Raw genomic sequence first — 20,460 nt, forward strand, 5'->3', positions numbered from 1 at the left:
TTAAACACGGAGTCGAGGAGGTTTTTATTTTTTTTTTTTTTCAAACCTCAGCTATAATAAAGAGCCATCTGTATAGAGTATTTCTCAGTGAATAATTCGAATTATTCAAACAAAATAAGTAGCAGTCAGAGAAGTATTTTGGTAAAATGATACTCTGTGCAAGGGAGCTATCCTCCAGACGACTTCCATTGCGGTTTGGGCTATGTTATTTGCAGAAGAGAGAACAGTCGAGACTTCCTGCCATATCGAAATTCGAAAATGATTTGTTCAATACATTCACAAAAGAACATCACCATGGAATGGCGCAGTCTTGTGACGACCAGCAATTATTTGCAGATTCACAATTTCAGATGTTGAAAATATCCGAACATGGATCATTAATTCAGCATGAAGAAAATACACATGATTATCTGTTCAATGATCAATGTATGTTTGACGAGGAGGAATTAAATTTACGAAATACGTTTCAAGAAAAGGATACAGAGATAAATTTCATTAGAAATATGCCAAAATATTCACGGTCGAAAAACCCAAACGAAACCAAACCCTTTAGGTTAATTAAACTGTCGAATGATGCTAAAATAGAAAGCAGTTCAATTGACGATTTTTTTTGTCGAGTTATAGGAAATGAAGCCGCTGTAAAGGATTACCATTACCAGATGCCTGTTTTCCCCACTGAATTGACCAACTATTCTTTAAAACATTACTTGCGACAGGTTAATGTCATCGATTTAAATTATGATATACATGGGTTTGAGAAACTGATCTTTTTTCAGATACTGAAAATCTGTCGAAATATCAGCCGGTTTGATGGAATACTAGATATTGTGGTACTTCATGAACTAATTAAATTTCTAGGTAAATATGGCATGATACGATCTATATTCAAAGTCATTGATGCTTTTGAACATTTGGGGATTCATCCAAATAAAGACACTCTTCATTTGCTGATATACAAACTAAATGACATTAAAGGTCTACGATGGAGAAAGGATCTTCTCAATTTCTATGTTCTTCTTGGTACCCGAAAATGGGGGGTATCGCCGGACAAAACGACAGAGGTACTTTCGGCAATACAAAGCCCTCCTGGAAGACCCCGGCTGGCTATTACCAAACGACTAATCAATGAAGGAATTGATGACTCGTATTTCCAAAACACTATGTTTCACGATTATGTCACTATAGAAATTGAAAGCCGTGAACACCCGTATTTCGAGAGATTCTACCATTTTTTACTTAAAAGAAAAGCAATCACAGATACCCATGAAAACAAAAGAATATTATTCAACATGTACATAGAAAAACTAGCATCTTGCTGCAAATTGAGGCATGCAATTGAGGAAATGAAGACGCATGAAGAGCTAACCACGCCGGATACATACACTGCATTGATTGACCAAACAATCAAGAATAATGTTTGGACAGGGTTTGCCCTTCTCAATCATTTAATGAGCCAAGGAAACGTCCGTGTTTCCGATATAGGCATGGCGATAATCGGCAACTACCGTACTATTCAGGAAAACTTTACTAAGCAAGCGCAAAATGTTAATAGACTACACCAGCACAACATGCCACAAATATACAACATTGTCATTAAGATGTTACTGGCTAAATGTGGATATCAAATAAGCGGCAACAACAAGTTCCTTCTACCGGTGGAGAGAGACCTACCACTAGATGAGGAGACGGTTATATCTGACTTCCAAAAGATTCAGTTTTGGAACTTAGATACGGAATACTCACACTACAATGGCCTCTTGACGTCTCGCTGTGGTGGATCATGGATATTCAAACTCTGGGATGTTATGGATATCGAGTCTTCTCCGCAAGACAATTTGTACATAAACCCCATCACTTTTCCCTGGAGATAGGTCTCCCTTTGTGTAGCATGTCTATGTAACCATACAGACTACGTATTCACCTTTACTGCATGTGTGACTAAGTTGCAAACAGACATTAAAGTCTTGTCTGTGGAGGAGGTGTTCTAAAATGGTCCGAAAAGCGAAAATGCATTTCACTGGGCAAAACTAGAGGGGAAAAAAAAAATATGGACGACACAGCGTTTCAGAGCCTTACTACAACACACATTGGACACCAAACAGGTGTGCACTTAGAGCCTACAGGTTGCGTTTATTGTTCCATCGAGTAGAGATGTTGAGACAAAGTGTGAGATTCTTTGGTAGCACCCGTGCAGTACTTCAGTCTTCCTGTAAAGAAGGCACCCCAATCAACTTGAATATCTACAAGGCGGGCAAGCCAATTGTTGCAAAGAAGGACGAGGAATACCCCGACTGGCTGTGGGGTTTACTGGACAATGACCTGCAAATGGAAAACTTGAAGAAGGAAGACTGGTTCAGATATAATAGGAAACTCATCAAGAAACAAAATGTCCAACGTATAAAGATGAACAACTTCATGAACAACATGAAATAATGCCTTTATTTTACATTGGTGTTTCCAAAGTTACACGAGAATGCGGTTTGCATATAAGAGAAAGCCTCCCCATATTCCCGTTCTGTACATATCTATATATTACTGTTTACATCGGTGTAAGAGTACCTGTATATCAAGATAAGCCACTTTAGTGAAACCAACGATGTTTGTTTGCGACGCAATTTTGGAAATATACACACAAAATAGCAAATGAAAAAACCCTGTTGAAATAATATCCAATCATCGATGAAACGAGAAAACAAGATTTTCCATATTGGAGAAGCCCCAAATGACAGATTCTACATGTGCATGAGAAGTAGGAGACTGAACCTCATATACACACGGAGAGTCATGTATTCGACCATGTTAAGCAGATGCAGGGTTCAGTGGAGCTCGAGTATTGCCAAGCCACGATGTTTATTGTGGGGCAAAAGAGGTATAATCACCGGACATGGGAAAACGGGATCTAATGCTGTTCCCAAGACAGGCAACGTGTCCGGTGAGGAGAAGAGCAAGTCGAGTTCGGGTTCGCCTTTTGATTCGTCCTTTTCGTTTCAGCTGTTTTTGATTGTTGGAGCAATGGGGGCAGGCTATACATTGGGGAAAACGGCAATTGAAACTTCGCCGCCAGTCACGCTGTTTCCGAATGGATCGACTACAAGTTATGAAGACTTGAAGGAGTTTGAGAAAGTGGACAAGGAAAGATTACAAAAGCGATACGATATGTTCAGACGGTGTGCGTTGAGGATCTTGGAGAATAAGGGTATCGAGGTGGATATGAAGTACGGTAAGAATGAGTTTTTATTTGAGGAGAAATACTGCAGCAAGGACGTGTCCCAGATTATGAATGAGCCGGACGAGATTGGAGACGTTTTCTTTGGGAAAGACGTGAAGGAATTCAAAGACAAGGAGTTTGTGTGGTACCCGGAGACAACAGAGGACGTTTCTGCGATTTTGAAAACCTGTGATGAGTTTAAGGTTCCTGTCAACAGCAAATCTTCTAGGGTTCCGAGTATTGGACTCACTTTTTCGATTGATTTCTCCAATTTTGACAAGAGTGACGATAGTGACAACAAGATTGCCCTAACTTGTAATATGACCAATGAGGAAATCAAGGCGAAACTGAAAAACACGTTTGACTTAAACAACAGACTTGATGCACTAGACTTGTTTTTCATTGACTGTGGCTTGAAGTTGTCGAGCAGTAACAACAAGCTGATAAACAACAGGTTTGACTCGAAAGATGTTGACGAAATCGAGTGTGTTTTGCCCGATGGTAATATCATCAATGTGCGTAATGATATAAATGATAAGGATAACTACAAGCTGTATCAATTGCTCACCACTTTTCAAGATGATGTTGCAATAATAACCAAGGCATATATTGATAAAAGTAAACGAGTGGACCAGCATAGTGCCGCTGACGAGAAAAGTTTGATTGTGATTGGTGCCAACGACATGTCTCAACTCCAGAATCTAATCAAGGAAATCAAACATAAAGTGAATGAGGAAGTCGCCATTGTGGACAACAACGGTTGTTTACAAATCCTGGACCGTTTTGGGGAATACAGAACATTTGCAATTGTTAAAACAGACAACACTACCCTTACGAAACTAAACAAAAAGTTCCAAAATGGATTGGTAGTTGCAGACGGTTGCCGGATTGAATCTCTTCCTGTTTCCATGGTTGGCAATCCCGCCCTACAAAGTGGCTATTTGAGTGACTGTGTCACCTCTGGTGGCAATGGTGTTCTTGTGAAGGAGAAGCTATCTGCAACACAAGTCAAGGCCTACTACGTCACCTCTCCAGTTGCAGAGACGAAGGTTGTTGATCCACAATCAACTCTTCGGTCTGTCCTCCGGCGACTCAAGTTGGCCATGGACAACGGCCGTATTCTCAACAGCGGCTCTGCTGTTGCCACTGTCTCTACAAGTAACATGTAGACGTATACGTACATTTTGTATATAGAACTGTAAATCAATCCCAACAAATATAAGACAAGATTCAATCTGTTGTTGCCTATGTAAATTCTCAATTCTCAGGGAGAGGTTTGAAATAAGGAATCCGAAATTGAAACTTGAAATGAGGAAAATGTTTCAATATTAGCGAAAACATCAGCTGAGCCATGTACACGATTCCTCGCTTCTGAGAGTGTCCTTGGAGTGCGATGGAGACGGTGTATTTACTCTGTGACCTTTTATGGAAGACAACATTCTCTTTCTTGGACGCCTTCCTTGGAAGAGCACGTAGACAGACTCAACTAACAGGGACACGTCACAAGTGCATAGAGGCAGCAAGTAACTGCTAACATTTATCCGGATAACAATAGACTCGAGAATTAGAACTAACACTTGACGGTTTTTTTTTCATTTCCTCAGTACATAATAATTAAATTCATTTTGGCCTAGAACTATAATTGTACATTAATAGACACAGCAAGAAAGTGATTGCAGAATTGTAGCTATGAATGGCCCTAACAGGAATGACAGAGAGGCCTCTCAAATGGGAAACTTGAACGATGGTAGAACTGTTTCCACCCAGTCCAATGATAACAACAAACAATATTCTCCAAACCAAATAGAGAGCCTACAACAAATCCCGATAGAGGGCAAAGGGGAAAATCATACAGTTCAAGGAAGTGTACAGCCATTAAAGGGGAGCTCCCGGTCGGCTGATCACCTGAACACAAACTCATTGCCGATGGCAACAACTCCATTGTTTCTGGAACCAGTTTATCCAGACGATCCTGTCTCCATGGACATTTTGAACACAAATACAGATATAAACGGAGATCTGAACAAAGACTCTATTATGCATTCAATGATGCCAAGTCTTAGCTTGAACACTATGGATAAAGATGAAACTACTAATTCTAAGATTGTTCCGCTAACTTCTGACAGTATCGGTTACGATGCAGAAAATGGCTCCACTAGTTCAACTTTCGAAAGTATCAACCAGATTGCCAAAAAATCGGAAAAATCTCTTGCTGAGCTTACTAATAGCACTGAAAAATCGCTAGCTGCTTTGAAAAAGCCTAAATTGAAAAAAACGACTCTAGCCCCGGCAAAGAGACCTGCCTTTGTGGTCAAATTGTGGAAGATGATAAATGATCCAGAAAATGAGAAGTACATGACGTGGATCAAGAACGGTAACGCATTTCAGGTAAATGATAGAGAAAATTTTATGAAGTATGTCTTGCCTAAATATTTCAAACATAATAACTTTGCATCATTTGTGAGGCAATTGAATATGTACGGTTGGCATAAAATGCAGGACGTTAATTCTGGATCATTGGCACAAACAGAGGAAATCTGGAGATTTGAACATCCCAATTTTCGTAAAGGTAGAGAGGATCTACTTGATAGCATTGTTAGAAACAAACCTGGAAAGGATAACGAAGAAGAAGATGTGGATATCAAAGTATTAATGGATCAATTAGAGAAGATGAGACAGAATCAAAGGGCTATTTCGGACGACTTGAGAAGAGTGAGAGAGGATAATGAGATGCTGTGGAAGGAAAATTTCATTGCTAGAGAACGACACAAAATTCAATCTGAGACGTTGGATAAGATAATGAGGTTTTTGGCCAGTATTTATGGGAATAATACTTCCAGGCTTTTAGATCAAGTGAATGATCCAAATACTTCTGATTTGGTTTCCCATAATAACAATGTTCAGTATGGACCAACGCAAGGGCGACCAGATTATAACTATTACAACCAATATGCCTCTCCAAACAATAACTCTATGTACAATGGTTACCCCAATAATAATAACATGAATAATTCCATTGCGTTAAGAGGACAAGTTCAAGGAAAAGGATACCCACAATCTCCACGTGTATTGCCACAGTCAGTAGCTACCAGGCAACAAGCACATCGTAGGAGCAATACTCCTCAGACTTATATGAATTCTCAGACTCCTCAAAGGCAACAAACTGACCAATTATATACAGTACAAACACCATATTATGAGGCCTCTCAGTCAGTTGCCTCTTCTGAAAATCCCGTGCAAACCAAAAAAATGTTACTTCTAACAAATAGATCTAACAATAGTTTGTCTTCATCGTCCACCCGTAGAACATCTAAAAATCCGAATGAATTGAGGATGAAAAACGTGGGATATTCTGCTTCAACATCGGATTCTACTGATTCTAATATCCAAGAGATTCACAGAGGTCCAGAAAACAGAAATTCACAAATCAATGGGTACTCGCAAGTCCCAGATTATGTCAACATGCCAAGGCAGTTTGGCGGGCAGGGGCAATCGAGGATTGTTCATCTGAGTCCATATGACAGTCAAGATAATGAAGGGCTGCAATTTTCTCCTCCTACTACTGGTGGGTTCAATTCCAGGAATCCCAATGTTCAAGGAGAATCATTAGCTAGAGATAATGTTGATAATGTAGGACAAGAACAGGATCCTCTACAGAAGTATGTTGATGATGGCTATATATCAATGAATAACACACAAAAACTGACTCCGAATGAATACATTATACATCAGCCTCAGGCTCAAAGATTGTCTCGTTCGGAATCCCAGTCTAACTCAGGATCTGGATCAGATATGGTTGGAACACCTATTCAAATAATGGGTAATATTCATCAGCAGCTAAGTAAAAACCAAGGCGCATTGAAACAAGTCAATGATTGGCTAAATAAGTACAATGGTGGGGCAGAGCCAGACATGCCTGCTCCTGATGATTTCAAAGTTGATGACTTCCTGAAAGGACCGTTAGAATTAAGTGTTGCACCAACTCCTATTGAGTTCAATGATAATGATTTTATCAATGTTAATACTCCGATTCATACGCCCACCATTCCAACGGCACAACTGAATACACGTATTCCTGGAAATGTTTTAAATGTTAGTAGCAAGAGACCATTGATACATGATGATTCCAGCTTAGATTTGGATGAACATTTGTTGAATTCTGGAACTGTACATCCAGATCCTAAGAGATTCAAACCTGCATAACTTTGTCTTCACCTTTTTTTTCTATTTTTTTATTTCCCATCATCTTTTTATTTGTTTTTTTTTGGTTTTGTTTTTGTTTTTGTTTTTGTTTTTGTTTTTATTTTTATTTTTATTCTTGTCTTTGTTTTTGTGTTTACTCTGTCCCTTTTTTTGTCTTTAACCTGTTCTTGTTTTCTTCTTGGATTTGTCTTCTTATTTTTTTCCTCCCGTTTTAATATTTTATTGTCATCGTTATTTGTTCTGCCATCTGTTTCATGTTCTTTTTTGCTAAACACTAACTCTATAAATTTAATTCTATACATACCTATTTACACATCTTATATGAACCATTTAGAATATTTATCCACACATCAAATTGATAGAGTGAGATTCTTTAGATAGGCTGGCCAACCATCTTAGCACAATCAATAAAGCTCTTTGCGTTTTCACTTAAGCTGAAAATTGGTTTATCCTTCCATACTAAACTCTTATCAATCATTCTTTTAATTTCTTTATCTTTTCTACTTACACTCTCAAAATTATTATCAAAGCGATAAAGAGTAGCGTAGTCCTGCAGATTTGATAGTGTTTTCGTGTTCAAGAAAATGCTGGAATCCCGAATTGCCTTTGGGTATAAGATACGCACAATTGAAATCCAATTTTCAAAATAGGAACAATTTGGCAAGTGTTTGTTCACAATCATACTTATTAATATTTTAGAAACTCTCAAACCAAACTTGCTCTGCACGTATTGAGTGAAGGCAAAGGCAAAACCTAGTTGGTTATTTGATAAGAAATGTTCAATGAATGTCACATATAATCCTGTATTCATAAATGGTCTTAGTTGGGGAGTTCCTTCAATGAGATCCCATAACTCACTTATCTGATTATGCCTCAAATATGAGGTTGCTAGTATGTTGAACAATGGAGACGTCAATGTATCTCGTTCAATAGAAACTCCTTCCTTTTCGAAGAGTTTGTTCAACTTTTCAGGCGTGAAGTAACCTGCAAGCGGTTTTAGTAGATGAAGTATTGGGTAAAGAGGTATGTTCAACTCTTGCATCATTTCGATCAACTGAATCTTCGGATCGCTATTTTTCATTCTTGTAAATCCATGATACCAAGTATTTGTGTTAGCCTTCATGCCCCTATGTTCCAACGATTCCAACCTTTCAATGACCTTCTTCATATTAGACGGTTTGAAAGTATCCGATATAATAACGTTGTGGAACTCAATGTCCTGTTTCAAATCTGTTCTTTGAATCATGGTATTGAGAATATCGAAACATAGTTTGAGGTTGGAGTGGTAATTGTAAAAATAAACAATTTTTAAGTACGATTCTTTTGGGAAAAACTCAGGGTGGGCACTAACACTTTCGTGTATCAGCCGACTAATTTGTGGAATCCTTGGTTTGGGATATTGAAAAGTAGTTAACTTATCTACAAACTGTACTAGCTCTTCTTTGCTTTCGGATTTTGGCATTGGTGGCAGAAACTTGGATCTTGGAAAATTGGAGTAAGAGAGAAAAGGATACTTTGATTTCGGAACTGGAACATTCGTCATCCCTCTCAGACACTCTATAATTGATTCTTCGTCTAATGAGGTTTCAAATTCAGACCCCTCGAGCCTAGCCACATTTATTAACTTCGACAATATGTCTATCCGAGGATTATCATACTCCTCTCTTACAACTGATACTTTTGAGAAAAATCGACATTTGTAGTTCCGAAAAACCGAAAACCTTTTGAAAGTCATGGAATATCCTGCCATTATCTTCCTCTAACCAAACTAAGGCACACTGTAGAACGCCCAAAACCTCTGAAGTATTGCTGTTCGGTTTTGCTCTTTCTCATCCTGTGACATTGGAGAGTCAAAACTATTGAAAAGTTACAATTTCAGGCACAAATTCTGCTTTTCTTCCGAAAAGAGCAAATGTTGTGGTGCACTGTTTTTCCTTTATTTGCGTATTGGAAATTCTTTCCATATTTTTTGTTTCAGTTTGTACTGATAACATATATATGGGGAATATAACAAATGCAAACACGCATGAGCAATCTTTCCAAGACGTGAAGAAGTTCATACAAATATACGACAAAAATGGACCACGATGTAGTAGTACCTGTCAAAACCTCGCAAAGGATTTTGGAGAGGAAACAAAGGCAGTTAGAGAAGGAACAAGAGGAAAAGAGAAAAGAAGTCAAGACGATTGCTGATGCACAGGAATCGGATATCTGTCTAGGGTTGAACGAGCTTACCGATGCGTTACAGGCGTTCCCGCAGGGGGTGATCAGCTACTTCACGTTGCTGAAGGAAATTGAGGCGAAATGCATATACACGGTGCCTCATTTGATGGCGTACATCAAGAGATTTCTCGCAATGAGGAAAGATCATCCCAAGCGGGGGCTGTTACTATCCAGAATACGTGAGTGTATCAAGGAGTTAATGCCGTGTTTAGAGGAGAAGATGCATGTGGCCACCATAGCCAACGATCTAGTGAGAAAGTACACGACAAGGTTGGACCAGGCCTATGATATAATAGTAACGAACGAAATACCAGAGATAGTCCGGATTGGTCCATTGTGGGAGCCATGTATGAAAGTCAGTGAGCCTAAGACCTTGCAACAACAGCGAAGTGAGAGTCGTCGGGAGGCCATTGCTGCGAAAAGGGCGAAAAACGGTGACGAGGAGTATGAGAGTGCCGTTGGTGAAGACTCCATGGGGCCTTCAAAGAAGGGGGTCAAGGGTAAGAAAGAGAAGGTTTATCAGAATACCCAATATGCAGGCAACCCGCATTCCAGCAATGTGAATGTGTTTCCTAACGGACGAAAGAGGAGAAACGGCGATGTAGTCAATGAAGACGAGTACGTAAATGCAAAACAGGTAAATAGCAATGGGACAAGAAATGTATCGTCGTCTAACAAAAAGACCAAGGCGATCAAGTCCAGTAAGGGGGTCAGAAAGGAAAGTGGTAATGGCGGTAATAATGCGGCACCATCTAATGGGAAACGAAAAGGAGGTGGTGGCGCAACCGATTATGGTGACGGAGCAAATGCTCGTCCTAAGACCAAGAAGGAGGAGAAGGTTGAGGAAGAAACTGGTTCTCGTGAGGCGTATGAGGGAGAACCCGTTTACTGTTATTGCCAACAGGTTTCTTATGGAGAGATGGTTGGTTGTGACGGAGAGCACTGTGAGAAGGAGTGGTTCCATCTCCCATGCACTGGTTTGAAGGAACCTCCAAAGGGAGAATGGTACTGTGATGAATGTAAGGTCAAGCTAGGAATAAAGCCATAGAGTATTATGTATGTGGTTTTGTATATTTATTTGTACATGTTTTAGTCAGGCTGTTTGAAATGCCACCACCATGAATGGTGATCCACTAAACAGTAATTGACATTGCCTGATCCGGTAATTTCGAGTTTATGTGAGACTTTGATTTCATTTTTCGTTTTCTCTCTCCCCTACTCTTTTAAAAGGAGATTGCTTTTTGGCATGTCTGAAATAAAACCAGAGTTGGGTTTCTACATTTGGCAGTATTGTTTGGGCTTCTTATTTGTTTATTTAGATAGCCATTTTGAAGAGAATCCCCCCTGTATGGAAATGGAGTGTGGAGAATACAACTTTGATGACATAAGCCCGCTTCCTATTGGAGATGAAGCGGCCGAGGTGAAAGACATTGTCCTGTGCAAGATCATGTACACCGATGAGTTCAAGCAGGTGTTTTCTTACTTGCGAGCACTCATGGAGAAAGAGGAACTGAGCAGAAGAGCGATGTATGTTGCCTGTAGGGCCATATCTCTTGTACCGGCGCATTATACGGTGTGGGAATACAAATTTCGGATTGTTAAAGAATTGGTGAACAAGAACGAGTACGATGTCTTGCAAGAGCTCGAGTGGTGTTCACATGTGTCATTGGCAAATGAGAAGAATTATCAAATTTGGCACTATAGGGAGATGGTGATTGAGTTACTGATTAATACAGCGTACGGAGGAGAGAAAGAAAAGTATGATTTATGCGGAGAGTATGACATCATCAAACAAATGCTTGCTAGAGACACTAAGAACTACCATGTGTGGTCCCACAAGCGCTGGGTGGTGCAGTACTTTGGTTTGTTCAGAAGTGGAGAGGAATTGCAGTACACAGAGACACTGATTGATGAAGATGTGAGAAACAATTCTGCGTGGAACTTTAGGCATTTCATACTATTTGGAGACAAGGCTGACGCCAAGAAAAACAGAGACACGCTTAGCCACGAGATTGGGTTTACCATTAGCCAGATTGCCAGGGCCATCACGAATCCCTCGTCGTGGAATTACTTGAAGTTCTTGTACGGAGAGTGTTTACAAGAAGAATTTCGTGATCTATACGACGAAATCAAGAAGACGGTTCTCCAATACACCCTTTCTGCCTCTGGCGACGAGGAGAGGCTTCTTGACCAGGGGCACCATCGTGTAGCTGTACCAGCATTTGAAGTGTTAGCCGAAATGCATGCTCACGAAGGTGATGCTGATGCGCAGAGACACGTCTATGGTCTCCTTGCTGAGAAACTCGACCCAGTAAGACGCAACTATTGGAAGTACAAAAGCTCACTTGTGTAGACTCTTTTCAAACCAGCGCAAGAGGGGAACAATGGCGGCACATAGTTAGAAAGTATACATGTAGCTAACGAAACTCCTCTCAAGCAGTATCAATACAACTGCCACATTGAGGAAAAGGTAAACATATCATCATACATTTGCATGGAAACAATCCATGCTCGCGTATTATTTTGGTGGATTCGAAGAACGGACAGGTCGAGCTGCATTTCTTCTATGTGGAGGGGGGGCCACTTTTTCCTCTATTGTGGGGACGATAACTCAGCACATTCTCTTTTGCAGTCTATACAGCTAAGCCTCAACACAACAGAGACCCAATGAGCACACTATCAAAGAAAACCAAAGGCCAATTGGTCGAAATTGCAGAAGATTTGAGTATCGACATTTCCGACTGCAAGGTCAAGAAGGAGGTTTACGAAGTAGTCAAGAGCTACTTTATCAACAATGCAGACTCCTTCGATACGAATTCAAAGTATTACGAACTTGCTACGTTGTCCAAAATGGGATCTCCGAAGAAAACTGTATTTGTTGAAGGAGACGATGGCGACGTTAAAGAAGTAGACATTATCGAGGAGGAAGAAAACGAAACTGAGCAAGCTCCCGATAGCGAAGAAACCGATGGAGAATCCTCCTCCGATACCCAAGGCGGGAATGAAGGTGTCCAAGACGATAAAGAAAAAGATGTCCCTGGTTATAAGGATGAAGAGGATGATGATGATGATGATGATGATGATGATGACCTAGATTTCGAATGTTACACAAACTTCTTTAAAGCTTTACAACACGGAACTCTTCCTGACTACATTGAGCTCAAAAACTATGAGATAAGGGATTATCTAGGCGATCCTTATTCTATCAATGAAGTTGCATTTTACATTGAATCATTGATATTATTGTATTCTTTGTCTCAGTTCACCCACCTCGGTGTTTATCTGCCATCTTCCGTCTCTTCGATTCTTCCAAAGTTTATCAACAACATCCCAGTTCTATCAGTCGATTCCTTTACATGTGAAAATATCGTAACTGTGTCATTATGGTATTTGTTTGCAAAGGCTTTACCTCTCTTTTTCTCTTATTACATTAACTTCACTTATGATTTTGATAGAGATGCATTTACCGAAGCTCTAGCTAAGTTATTCTTTGCTATCATCGTCTTCAAGGCAGATGTCCCAACTACCATCAAGGATGAAATCAAGTATGCTTTCACTTATGACAGCATTTCTGTATCCACATTTAAGCATTTTGCCTATGTTGCCACCGCTAATTTGAGATATATCTTTGGTAACTGGGTCTTAATTGATGCTCTATTCACATCAATTTTAGCGCTTTATGCAAACTTGGCGTTTGTATGATGTTGATTTTGATAATGGTGGTGGCGGTGTTGGTGTTGGCCATAGTAAAGGAAAAGAAAAAATAAATTAGAAAACTTAAAGGAATTTCTTTTTACTTGTTCTTCTGATTCGACAATTCTCATCGGAAGTTTGTTTTTTTTTTGTTTGCTGTTTTTGTTCTAACTACTCCTGATCAAATTGTGTGATCGAATTTTAGACAAAGACATGCGTAATAGTCTTTAAGTGTATTTTATTAGTCTATATGTAAATTCTCACTATATAATCAAGTATGTATATCTAAATAATTTCTACAATTATTTAAAGAACAGTAGTTCCTTATCTTGCACACTTTTGATTGTAGGCTCTATCAGATCCCATATTCTAGAATGTACCTGTTCCCTATCTAGGCCATCCACAAATAGCGGACACCATTCCCTATTACCTGTGAACTCTTCAAACTGCAACTTTACTTTCCTCTGAAATTCAACAACTTCATACCTTTCCTCTCCAAACCCAGACCGGTTTGAGTTTTCTTCATTTTCAAATTTTAGAAAAATAGTCAAGTCTGGTTTGGGGAGCCCCTTGTCGGGAGCATAACACCAATCAAAATCCAAACCTTTGGCAGACGAATATGCAATTCCAGAATAGACATATCTATCTAATACTACAGTTATGCCATCATTCAAATCATTCTTAATTTGTTCCGATAATTCCCATCTATTGGCACTGAACAACAAATGAGCAGCTTGGTCGTTTAACAAAAGCGATTTATTGGTCAAGTATGTATTGATCAATTGACCAATGTCAGTATCTCGTTGTGGGAATTTCACTAGTTTGTGCTTCACCTTGAGCTTTGACAGCTTATCCAATAGATACTCTGTTTGGGTAGTTTTCCCCGTTCTGTCTAATCCCTCAATCGCAATTAGAGCTCCCCTTGGCATTGCATACAGTATATCTTCAGAGAACCTCATCTAAAGATAAAGGCATTCCCATAGATAAAATTGGTGATGAAATATTCACGTGTCTCGCAGTCCAGCGGAAACGAAGACAAAAAAAGCGATTAAACGTACTGTAGTGGCACGACATCACTTCTGTTGCACGGTTTGTTTGATTGAACTTGCTGCATTGCAGATGTTTCTGCTTAGACTGTCTTCCTCTTGACTCTACTTGTGTTCCAAAAATGTTTGACCAAAGGATAGGATATTTTCTTTATCTTTCAAACAAAAGTTTTGTTTAGTAAAAAGTATATTGATTCTGGAAATTGCAAATTTTCAACAAAATGTAGCTGAAATACCTAAAATCAAATGTTTCTAATACAACTGCTACGGAAACTAAAAGTTACTTGAACCTGATTTAAGATAACAAAAAGCAATTAAAAAGGGGGTACGATTTATAGGTAAGGCATCACAAGGTTAATTAAAACGATGTTATCATTTAAATAGACAATAAGAAAGAAAATAACACAAGTATAATCCACGTTATAGTGGTAAAGAATTCAGAGAGCCTAAGTCATTGGTCAGTCCTCGAGCAGAGCATAAACCTTACAAGCCCAAAACATATCAGCTTACCGCAAATGTTACGCCGTCGAATAACGCCTTTCATTGCATGAAGATTAACTAGAGCTGTTCCTTCCTCTTTAGCTTTTTTGGTTTAAATTGTACAGTTGCATTGTTTGACTCCGACAATTTTTTTTTTTCCTTCGTGCAAGTGAATTTCTTTCATAAAATTTTTTTTTTCATCGATTCCAACACAAAGTTCCCTTAGTCTTTTCTTTAGCTGGACCTCGGTCGGATATCTTGTAGACTCCCTGGTATCAAACGTTTTTAAATGTCATCCGAAGAAGTTGCTCCTCCAGCTCACCAAATCTATGATACCATTTTGGTTTTGGATTTCGGTTCACAGTACTCTCATTTAATTTTGAGAAGATTAAGAGAATTCAATGTCTACGCTGAAATGTTACCATGTACTCAAAAGATCGCAGAGTTGCCTTTCAAGCCAGTTGGTGTCATTCTTTCTGGTGGCCCATACTCCGTCTACGAGGAAGGTGCTCCACACGTTGACCCTGCTGTTTTCGATCTTAATGTTCCAGTTTTGGGTATTTGTTATGGTATGCAAGAATTGGCTTGGATCAATGGTAAAGGTGTTAGTAGAGGTACCAAGAGAGAATACGGTCCTGCCTTTGTTCACGTCGTTGATGAGGCATGTGCTTTATTTAAAGGTGTCAATAACTCTCAAGTTTGGATGTCCCATAACGATAAGCTAACTGCTTTACCAACTGGTTTCAAAACTGTCGCAACTACAGATAACTCTCCCTATGCAGGTATTGCACATGAAGAGAAGCCAATTTACGCTCTCCAATTCCACCCAGAAGTTACTCACTCTTTACAAGGTAAGATCTTGTTGAGGAACTTTGCTCTTGACATTTGTAAGGCAAAGACAAACTGGAATATGGAAAATTTCATTGACTCCGAAATCAAGAGAATTAGAGAACTCGTTGGACCAACTGCAGAAGTTATCGGTGCAGTCTCTGGTGGTGTCGACTCTACAGTTGGTGCCAAGTTGATGAAGGAAGCAATTGGTGATAGATTCCACGCTATCTATGTTGATAACGGTTTGATGAGAAAGAACGAAACTGTTAATGTCAAAAAAACTTTGGACGAAGGTTTAGGCATCAACTTAACTGTTGTTGATGCAGGTGATGAGTTTTTGGGTAAATTGAAGGGTGTCACTGATCCAGAAAAGAAGAGAAAGATCATTGGTAACACATTCATTCACGTCTTTGAAAGAGTTGCAGCTGAGATTAAACCAAACGACGGCTCTCAAATTGAATACTTATTACAAGGTACCTTATACCCAGATGTCATCGAATCAATTTCTTTCAAGGGACCATCCCAAACTATCAAGACACACCATAATGTCGGTGGTTTGTTGGAAGATATGAAATTAAAGTTAATTGAGCCTTTAAGAGAATTGTTCAAAGATGAAGTTAGAGAGTTAGGTAAGATTATGGGTATTCCGGATGAGTTGGTTTGGAGACATCCATTCCCAGGTCCTGGTATTGGTATCAGAGTGTTAGGTGAAGTCACCCCAGCTCAAGTTAAAATTGCAAGAGAAGCGGATTATATTTTCATCGAAGAAATCAGGGCTCATGGTTTATACAACAAAATCTCACAAGCATTTGCAGCTCTTCTTCCAGTTAAATCCGTTGGTGTTGTTGGTGACCAGAGAACATATGAACAAGTTATTGCTTTAAGAGCAATCGAAACAACCGATTTCATGACTGCAGATTGGTTCGTTTTTGATGCTGCATTCTTAAAGAAGGTCGCTTCTAGAATTGTCAATGAAGTCGATGGTGTAGCTAGAGTTACCTATGACATTACCTCTAAGCCACCAGCTACTGTTGAATGGGAATAAATGTAATTTTATATTTTACAGTCATTCTTAGTCTAAGCCTTTTATTCTCTTAACATTAGTACATTACAGTAATTTTTATATATAAATTATCATTAATCATTACATTGCTTTCCATTCCAGCAATTAGTCACTGAGGGTTTTGACTGCCTTATAATAAACGAGGAGACCAAATTACCGTCGTGACTTAAGCTACATAAAAACTCTTCCTGCTTTATTTTCAAATATTTATCATTTCCAACTTGAGGACGCCCTCTTAAGTCGTTCGTTTTATACCAATCACTCATAACAAAATTAGATTGATCTTCTCCATCCAATGTCTTGAATATAGCTTCCTTAACACACCATGAAATTGACAGAATTCGTGCACACCTCTCTATATCATGCTTGCTCTTGTATTCTATGAATGTAGGTAATTCATACACAGGATTGAGAATGCGCTCACTAAACCGCTGAGTTTTGTAAGAGTCTAGCGGCCCATTTCTTTTCAAAATATCAAAAAAGCGACTTAATTTGTGAATATCCGTTCCAATACCTAGTACCTTTGGCATAATCTAGTATCATGTTCATTTAAGAGTCAACACAGTGTTAGTTTGAATGCGTAGAAAAAAAAAAAGAATATTTGGTTTTTTTTTTTCCTCATGCAGTAGTAGGAATAACTATAATGGTTTTTTGGGATTTTTTCGGCTGATTGATTCCTGTTTTTCACCTTGTGGATCAATGTCAATATATATTTTGGGAGATTAGCAAATATACAGATGCCACGGGTCAAAACAAAAATAGAAACGTTACAGGAATCTTCCATCTTTATATCTCGAATCTCATTTGTGCTAGTCTTTCATCTAATTTCAACTGCAGTTTTTCCTTCAAGTAAAATTCCGTTGATCTTCTCCACCTTGTTTTCAGCAACCATAGTAAGCCAAACAACCATGTTTCGGAACCTGAGAAGACAGATTTCCAGATACGCATATGAGATAAATGAGGTTAAGGAGATTACTTTGCCAGATGATAGGAAAGATTTGATTATATCGATTTATGATTTGAAATCATACCTGGCAAATGCCCAAAAATGGAACAATAGACGTAGGTTATTATTCAGACAAATGTCACCGTTGCAGCAAAAGATTGCAAGCTCCATTAACTATCCAAATAAGCTGAACTTAGTTGATCAATACTTTGAGAAGAACAATAAAATTATTGATCAGATTGTAAAGTCTTCTATTAATAAATACAATGTCAAAGATTATGAATTACAGTTTGTTGAGGAACAAGCCAGTTTACAGAAGAGAAATCAGTTCTTTCGAGTTGTGGAGAGTCTTTGCCATTATGCCCGTGATTGGTCTAAGAAGCCATCAGAGGAAATTTCTCCTTTACTCGAATACATCATGTTACAGTGTAAAGATTTGAACGATGATAAGACAGTTGCCATAGTTCCAGGTTCGGGGCTAGGAAGAGTTGCACATGAATTAGCTGCTCAACTAAAATTATCCTCTGTTCATGCTGTCGAATTTTCTTGGTCGATGGTTTTGATGAATGAATTTCTGTATTCAACGATGGAAAACGTAAACGATTTGAATGTGTATCCCTACCTACACACGTATTCGAATCACTTGACCATTGAAGATCAGGTAAGGCCCGTTGAAATAATGCATAGTCTAGAAAAACCTCAGTCGTTAAATATTCATCATGGCGATTTTACTCAGTTTAATCTATCGGATCACCTAAAGGCTAATGAGGACCCGGAGAATTTGCTCATAGTGACCTGTTTCTTCTTAGACACAGCTGAAAATTTGATTTCTTATTTTCAAGCAATAAATAAGTTATCTTCAGGTTTCAATGGTAAAGTCAAATGGATCAATTTAGGCCCATTAAAATATGGGACTGCTGCTAAAATCGAATTATGCGATGACGAAATGAAGGCCATTATAAAAACCATGGGCTGGAATTTTGTGGATGAACAAAAACCAAAACTTTTAGGTTATTTGACGGACAAGAAAGGTTTATGGCAAGGATACTACGATGTCACCATGTGGACGGCTGAAAAGCAATAGTGTCTCGTGTGTAAATCGATAAGCGTCGAATGTTTCTTGAAATATATTACGTATTTACAACATTATATATAGTAAAAATAGACTCAAAATTTTCTCATTCAATATCGAAACTTACTTGAATTCTGCACTTGAGTTTATTTGGAGTTTCTTATCACTACCTGCACTGAGAATACCAATCTCTTTCTCCCAACTAACAGCAAAAACTTTACTCCTCTTTTCTTGTGACTCCCTAGTTATAGTGTACATTGCTTTGTTAGCCCTAATATCCCAAATCTTCGCCGTGCCATCATGTGAACCTGAAATCAGCATATAGTCATTATCCGTGGTTGTCAAGGATACCACAAAGTTAGTGTGCCCAATCAGTTGACTGGTAGTGACTTTGGAAGATCTTGGATCATGTAAATTTATATGCCTAGCGGATGAGCCGGTAGCCAAAAGGTTCATATTCTTTAGTGAAGTTAAGGACAATAAGGAATAGTTGGTCTGTTTAGTATCAACACAACGGGCAGTAATTAGATCCCAAGTCTTGATTGTATGGTCTTGAGAAACGGAATATGCAATAGTTGGATCGTTACTATCGAACAAGACACCTTCAACAGGAGCACGATGGGATTCTAAAATGGCCAAGGGCGATTTCCTTTTAATAGAAGAATCTTTGATGGCAAGTTTTAACCTCTTTCTTGAGGAAGAGGATAATCTTTCTGATGGGTCAACAGCATCTGCTGTGTTCATTTCCTTTGGATTAGTCGACCAGTACGCAATGGAGTTATCATAGGAACCTGAAAGTATCCTATTGGACCCAATGTGTAGATCAAGGGTAGATACAGCACTTTTATGGTAATCTAACAGTGCAAAAGTATGTCCAGCTTGGGTATCTTTGTCAACATCTTCATTGCTTATCACACCAGCTCTCCACAACCTGATTGATCTATCCATACCGGCAGTAACAAATTTGGTTGGACTTATGAATTTGACCGCTTTAACAGGTTGTGAATGTCCTGTTAGCTGGGTCTCAACCTTTCCGGATGAATTGTAGATTCTCACAATACCGTCATACGAACCAGTTAAAATCTTTGGATCGGTTTGCAGTGTTCCACCCTGGCCATCAGTCAACTCCATAGATCCGATAGAATCAACGGATGAAATCCAATCGTCATTATTAAAACTGGACAAAAATTTTGGTGGTAGAACAGCTCTAGTATATTCAAGTGTCAGAAACGCTTCTGTAGACAAACCGTTCTTCACCAAATACTCTTGTATATCAGTTTTCAATATGGTTCCATCGACCAAAAATTCAAAAGGAACAGGCGTTTCTGTTTCCAATAAATGGTTGACAATTTCGGATAAACCAAATCTTTTCAAAGATACTGGAATATAAATTGGGTTTGAAGAACAATGAAGAGATTCGTCCTCATCTCTGGTGAAAAACTTGACTTTGATTTGATCTTTGCTTGCAGGTTGCGATTCTGACATTGCTGTTGGATATCAAAAGTTGTCTAACGACTATATCCCTAGTAATAGTTTTACTTTCGTAATTGAAATCTGTTTAAAAAGTAAAAAAAAAAATTTTAGAAAATTTCAGGCGGTGAAAAATAGAGAAAGAAAAAAAATAAAAGAATAAACTGAAAAATAAACTGTGGGTCGTTTCTCGTTTAAGCACTTGAGTTGGCTTCGCAAGTGTGC

General features: G+C 38.7%; 13 protein-coding genes across 13 annotated transcripts; 9 read left to right on the forward strand and 4 right to left on the reverse strand.

Annotated features, from left to right (window-relative positions):
• Positions 1-146: 146 nt before the first annotated feature.
• On the forward strand, positions 147-1,871 carry C5L36_0C04510 (uncharacterized protein; the record flags this gene model as incomplete). The annotated part of the gene is made up of 1 exon (XM_029466135.1): positions 147-1,871. One exon carries the CDS (start codon positions 147-149, stop codon positions 1,869-1,871), a length of 1,725 nt encoding a protein of 574 aa, XP_029321995.1.
• Positions 1,872-2,151: 280 nt separating this feature from the next.
• Positions 2,152-2,433, forward strand: C5L36_0C04520 (uncharacterized protein; the record flags this gene model as incomplete). The annotated part of the gene is made up of 1 exon (XM_029466136.1): positions 2,152-2,433. The coding sequence occupies one exon, from the start codon at positions 2,152-2,154 to the stop codon at positions 2,431-2,433; it is 282 nt and encodes a 93-aa protein (XP_029321996.1).
• A 246-nt stretch (positions 2,434-2,679) lies between these two features.
• On the forward strand, positions 2,680-4,377 carry C5L36_0C04530 (uncharacterized protein; the record flags this gene model as incomplete). Its single annotated transcript, XM_029466137.1, has 1 exon — positions 2,680-4,377. One exon carries the CDS (start codon positions 2,680-2,682, stop codon positions 4,375-4,377), a length of 1,698 nt encoding a protein of 565 aa, XP_029321997.1.
• Positions 4,378-4,897: 520 nt separating this feature from the next.
• On the forward strand, positions 4,898-7,411 carry C5L36_0C04540 (uncharacterized protein; the record flags this gene model as incomplete). Its single annotated transcript, XM_029466138.1, has 1 exon — positions 4,898-7,411. The coding sequence occupies one exon, from the start codon at positions 4,898-4,900 to the stop codon at positions 7,409-7,411; it is 2,514 nt and encodes an 837-aa protein (XP_029321998.1).
• A 373-nt stretch (positions 7,412-7,784) lies between these two features.
• On the reverse strand, positions 7,785-9,161 carry C5L36_0C04550 (uncharacterized protein; the record flags this gene model as incomplete). Its single annotated transcript, XM_029466139.1, has 1 exon — positions 7,785-9,161. The coding sequence occupies one exon, from the start codon at positions 9,159-9,161 to the stop codon at positions 7,785-7,787; it is 1,377 nt and encodes a 458-aa protein (XP_029321999.1).
• A 327-nt stretch (positions 9,162-9,488) lies between these two features.
• C5L36_0C04560 (uncharacterized protein) lies at positions 9,489-10,682 on the forward strand (the record flags this gene model as incomplete). Its single annotated transcript, XM_029466140.1, has 1 exon — positions 9,489-10,682. One exon carries the CDS (start codon positions 9,489-9,491, stop codon positions 10,680-10,682), a length of 1,194 nt encoding a protein of 397 aa, XP_029322000.1.
• A 198-nt stretch (positions 10,683-10,880) lies between these two features.
• Positions 10,881-11,987, forward strand: C5L36_0C04570 (uncharacterized protein; the record flags this gene model as incomplete). Its single annotated transcript, XM_029466141.1, has 1 exon — positions 10,881-11,987. One exon carries the CDS (start codon positions 10,881-10,883, stop codon positions 11,985-11,987), a length of 1,107 nt encoding a protein of 368 aa, XP_029322001.1.
• A 314-nt stretch (positions 11,988-12,301) lies between these two features.
• Positions 12,302-13,336, forward strand: C5L36_0C04580 (uncharacterized protein; the record flags this gene model as incomplete). Its single annotated transcript, XM_029466142.1, has 1 exon — positions 12,302-13,336. The coding sequence occupies one exon, from the start codon at positions 12,302-12,304 to the stop codon at positions 13,334-13,336; it is 1,035 nt and encodes a 344-aa protein (XP_029322002.1).
• A 293-nt stretch (positions 13,337-13,629) lies between these two features.
• On the reverse strand, positions 13,630-14,286 carry C5L36_0C04590 (uncharacterized protein; the record flags this gene model as incomplete). Its single annotated transcript, XM_029466143.1, has 1 exon — positions 13,630-14,286. The coding sequence occupies one exon, from the start codon at positions 14,284-14,286 to the stop codon at positions 13,630-13,632; it is 657 nt and encodes a 218-aa protein (XP_029322003.1).
• Positions 14,287-15,142: 856 nt separating this feature from the next.
• C5L36_0C04600 (uncharacterized protein) lies at positions 15,143-16,729 on the forward strand (the record flags this gene model as incomplete). Its single annotated transcript, XM_029466144.1, has 1 exon — positions 15,143-16,729. One exon carries the CDS (start codon positions 15,143-15,145, stop codon positions 16,727-16,729), a length of 1,587 nt encoding a protein of 528 aa, XP_029322004.1.
• A 92-nt stretch (positions 16,730-16,821) lies between these two features.
• Positions 16,822-17,277, reverse strand: C5L36_0C04610 (uncharacterized protein; the record flags this gene model as incomplete). Its single annotated transcript, XM_029466145.1, has 1 exon — positions 16,822-17,277. The coding sequence occupies one exon, from the start codon at positions 17,275-17,277 to the stop codon at positions 16,822-16,824; it is 456 nt and encodes a 151-aa protein (XP_029322005.1).
• Positions 17,278-17,484: 207 nt separating this feature from the next.
• On the forward strand, positions 17,485-18,777 carry C5L36_0C04620 (uncharacterized protein; the record flags this gene model as incomplete). The annotated part of the gene is made up of 1 exon (XM_029466146.1): positions 17,485-18,777. One exon carries the CDS (start codon positions 17,485-17,487, stop codon positions 18,775-18,777), a length of 1,293 nt encoding a protein of 430 aa, XP_029322006.1.
• Positions 18,778-18,888: 111 nt separating this feature from the next.
• C5L36_0C04630 (uncharacterized protein) lies at positions 18,889-20,250 on the reverse strand (the record flags this gene model as incomplete). Its single annotated transcript, XM_029466147.1, has 1 exon — positions 18,889-20,250. One exon carries the CDS (start codon positions 20,248-20,250, stop codon positions 18,889-18,891), a length of 1,362 nt encoding a protein of 453 aa, XP_029322007.1.
• Between the last annotated feature and the right edge of the window lie 210 nt (positions 20,251-20,460).

Source organism: Pichia kudriavzevii, chromosome 3 (assembly GCF_003054445.1).
Source record: "Pichia kudriavzevii chromosome 3, complete sequence".
Taxonomy (NCBI): Eukaryota; Fungi; Ascomycota; class Pichiomycetes; order Pichiales; family Pichiaceae; genus Pichia; species Pichia kudriavzevii.